We start from the raw sequence: 4,165 nt of genomic DNA, 5'->3' as shown, positions 1-4,165 counted from the left end.
TGGGCAGCACCTCGTCTATTAAAATAATAATCTTCGATGAAACCGGGATGTTTCTTCCAAAACCGGGTTTTATGCGGGCAGAGTTTTGGCTCGGAAACTTTACTTCTCGGGATCCTCGGGGCTTCGGGACTTGCTTCGGGTCTCGGGAATGATACCGGGGCTTCGGGGTATAAGTTGCACGCAAAACGAGGCAATAATGAGAGAGAGAGAGAGAGAGAAGAATTGAGCAACAAAACTCGGCAGCCCTTGAGTTCTATTTATAGGGGCTGAAACCCCGATTTACGCTGGGCGTAAATCCTTATTACGCTGGGCCTAATGCCTCTACAAGCAGTACGCTGGGCGTACGAAGATCTACGCGGGGCGTAGTTCGGATAAGCTTTGGTATGCGTGCCTCGAACTTCAAAAATTCATAACTTTCGCATACGAGCTCCGTTTTCGACGTTCTTTATATGCACGCGTAGGTGAGATTATGCTCTACAACTTTTGTTTGGACTCCGTTGGCTAATTTTGACTTTATTTTTAATATATTATTTTTAGTAGGCCGGGACAGGAAAACTTCGTTATAAAATCATAACTTCTTCATCCGACATCCGTTTTCGTTTTTCTTTTTACCGTTGGACTACTAACGACGAGATCTTCGATTCTCATTTAGATTGTTTCGGCCAAATATCACTCGATCTCAATTTCGAGATTTAGGCTGTATACCGCTAAGTCGAAACTTAGAAAAATCATAACTTCCTCATACGAAGTCAGATTTAGACGTTCTTTTTATGCACGCTCTCGGTTTAACATATTCTACGAATTTCGTTTAGACCACTAAGGCTAAATAATGCTCTATCATAAATTCACTATTTACGTCGCGATGTGTCGTGTCGTTTCTGTCGCGAAACTTCGACAGGTCATAACTTCTTCGTTATAACTCGAATTTCGGTGTTCTTTATATGTACGGAATCCTTGTAACATATACTACAACTTGGTTAAGATTACTCCTTCTAAATAATATTCCATCAAAAAGTCATTTTTGACGCTTAACGTCTCTAAATTGACTAGCCCGGATCTACGGGCGTTACATAAACTATCATGCGCAACGCGCAGACATTCGTCTAGTGTGTGTGTATATATGTATATAAATCTGTTTATGTACGTTTATATAAAACAATGGCATATTAAATATTAGTTTATGTACGTTTATATAAAACAATGGCATAAGTATTTGTTCCTTATTCAATTTATTTCCATCTAATGCACTCTGATAGATTTTTCCAGCAAATTATTTGGGGAGCAATATCTATTGTTAATGCTAATAACATTTAGTACTTCCGTTACATTAGAAAAATATTAATTCCCAACACTTTGAGGCTGTAAAATATAACTTTTCTGCATTTAAAAATTAAAATCCATTAATGCACCCAATGGTTGAGTCCTTTAAATATCCACTAGTTTTTCAATGTTGAACCAGAAAACATATATCCAATAAGCTAACATTTGTTAGCCTCTTGAAAAAACTTCATCAAATCCTCCACAATGCGTCGACCAAGCAAAGGACGACAGAAGATCGAGATGAAAAGAATAAATAAAATGAGCAGCTTGTTGGTTGCTTTCTCCAAGAGGCATTCTGGTGTCTTTAAAAAGGCTAGTGAGATGTGCACTCTTTGTGGGGTGGAGATTGCAATTATTTTGTTTTCCCCAACTAAAAAGGTGTTCTCGTTTGGCCATCCATCTGTTCAAACGATCATAGATCGCTTCCTGAAACAAAATCTTCCACCAAGTGCAAGGACATCTCAGCTTGTGAAGCATTATCGCAATACCAAGACCCAAGAACTCAACCTGCAGCTAACCAACTTGCTTGCTCAATTGGAAGCTGAAAAAAAGACCAGTGAAGAACTTAATACGATAAGGAAAGCTAGGCAGGAGAGTTTTTGGTGGGATTCTCCAATACAAAATCTAGGAGTAGAACAGCTAGAGAAATTGAAGGTGATGATGCTGGACTTGAAGAATAACTCTATAAATCAAGCAGAGAAAATCGTTATGGTCGAGGCTTCTAACCTTACAGATGTATTGCCCATGTGTGGTTCTACTTGGTTAGGTGGTATCGGTCCTTCGATGTGAACTTTGAAGGGCATTGGGCACATATTTTTCAAGAATCCTCATATGGTCTTAGGTCATAGATCTTTGTAGAGGTTGTTTTTGTCTTTTATTTATTTACTATTTAAATCAAGGTCTATTAATTATAGAGTTGATAGAGTTATCTTCTCTTAGGCCATCCAACCCTTTCTGCAGCTAGTAAACATGAATGATTTGAACTATCTTTTTGTTACATTGGATTAATTTAAATGAGTAGCACGATGTAATTTCTATGAAGTTAACTAAACTTTCATGTTCTACCTGGATTTAGTATAAGAAATGTTAAGTAGTTAACTGACAACAAGTTTGTTAGACATGCTTGTACTTTGAAGTCTTAAGTGAAGATTATTATGGAAAGATATCTATATCATTATATTATAGTAAAAGTCATTAGATTCATCAAACTTTCAAAACCTTTCAACTTGTGTTTTAACTAGTACATTAATTTTTTAATTTTCAAACTTTTATATATATATATATATATATATATATATATATATATATATATATATATATATATAATTTAAGTGGGATGTGAAGTGTTTTTAAATGATACTGTTTTATAATTATTAATCTAATATACTTTATTTATTATTTTAAATATGATATTAAATTCAAAATATAAATCAAAAGATCAAATTAAACTTAAAAAGTATCCAAATTTAAAAATTTTGACCAAAAACTATTCTTTTATATTATTAAAATTATTAAAAAAAGGTTTTTATATTAATTAAATCTATATAATAATATTTATAATAAACATAAACTTTTAAAAAATGTTAAATTACTTTGAAAACAATAATTTATGTTTGAAATAATAATCATGATAAAAACTAATAAATTATCAATCAAATTACATTTAAAATTAAATTAAAAGATGTATATCTAAGTTGATTAACAATAATAATATTGAATGTAAAACTAAAATGAAAATACCAATTTAACAAAAATAAATAACCAAAAAGTTATTATAAGGGTTAATTAAATAAAAGCCATTACATTTTTTTTCAGTGTGGCGATTTTAGCATGTTTATTGATAATCTTTCGGTTTAAACAAAGATGCAAGAGTTTTTTTTAGGGAAATTAAAACAAAATTGAGGTTAAATGCGAAAAAAATGGAAAATTAAAGGGCTAAATCGATATATATATATATATATATATATATATATATATATATATATATATATATATATATATATATATATATATATATATATATATATATATATATATATATATATATATATATATATATATATATACACTAAAAAAATGTTAAGGCCAAATAAAAACAGTAGAAAACTATAATAAGTTTTTAGGGAATAAATTGAGTTCTAAACCGAAAGAAAAAAAACACATATAGGGTCTTTTGTGTAATTACATATTTTTATAATGACAAAATTGCAAAAATGGTCCATTTGGTATGTATTTTTTTGGGGTTTTAGTCCAAACCACAATTCTTTTGGAATGGTGGTCCTTTTGAGCTTGTTTCCTTGCACTTTTAGTCCCCCAGAAAACTGAAAAGACTAAAATGCCCTTCTGATACATTTTTTTTATGGTTTTTGCTATTTAATTTAAACTTTTATTAATAAAAATTATCGGGCTCACATCTCTCTCTCTCTCTCTCTCTTTCTCTCTCGTTAGGAATCTGAGCTCTTACTTTTTAGCCATAAAACCTCCCTAAAATCTTTTTTTAATATGATTTTTGTCATTTCTATGTTGAGAATTTGATTTTAATCCATGGCAAATTCATCAGAACCATCATCATCGATAAGCTTCACCTTATCATCTCATTTCCAACGACTCTTCTCCAATCCCTAATCCACACCCAAATCTTGAAATCATTAGCTTAAACAAACTCAGCTCAAACTTAAAGAAGCACCTATCTGATTTCGATTCTGATTACAGCGATGCCAAAGTTGTTCTTGAGGAAATTCTAGTAGGCATTCATACGTGTATTTCAACTGGGTTTATCGATCGTATATCGTAACTGCCGACTGTATCATCTTTCTGATTTCTTCCTCAAACATCATTGAAAATT

At 31.6% G+C, this 4,165-nt stretch overlaps 1 protein-coding gene across 1 annotated transcript; it reads left to right on the top strand.

The window, feature by feature from the left end:
- The first annotated feature begins 1,578 nt into the window (after positions 1-1,578).
- LOC145158503 (agamous-like MADS-box protein AGL62) lies at positions 1,579-2,109 on the top strand. Its single transcript, XM_079077393.1, has one exon. The coding sequence runs from the start codon at positions 1,579-1,581 to the stop codon at positions 2,107-2,109; it is 531 nt and encodes a 176-aa protein (XP_078933519.1).
- The last annotated feature ends 2,056 nt before the right edge of the window (positions 2,110-4,165 follow it).

The sequence above is a fragment of the Lactuca virosa genome, chromosome 2 (genome assembly GCF_052849685.1).
Source record: "Lactuca virosa cultivar CGN04683 chromosome 2, Lactuca_virosa_CGN04683_v6, whole genome shotgun sequence".
Classification (NCBI taxonomy): domain Eukaryota; kingdom Viridiplantae; phylum Streptophyta; class Magnoliopsida; order Asterales; family Asteraceae; genus Lactuca; species Lactuca virosa.
This window is presented reverse-complemented; position numbering and strand designations above follow the sequence as displayed.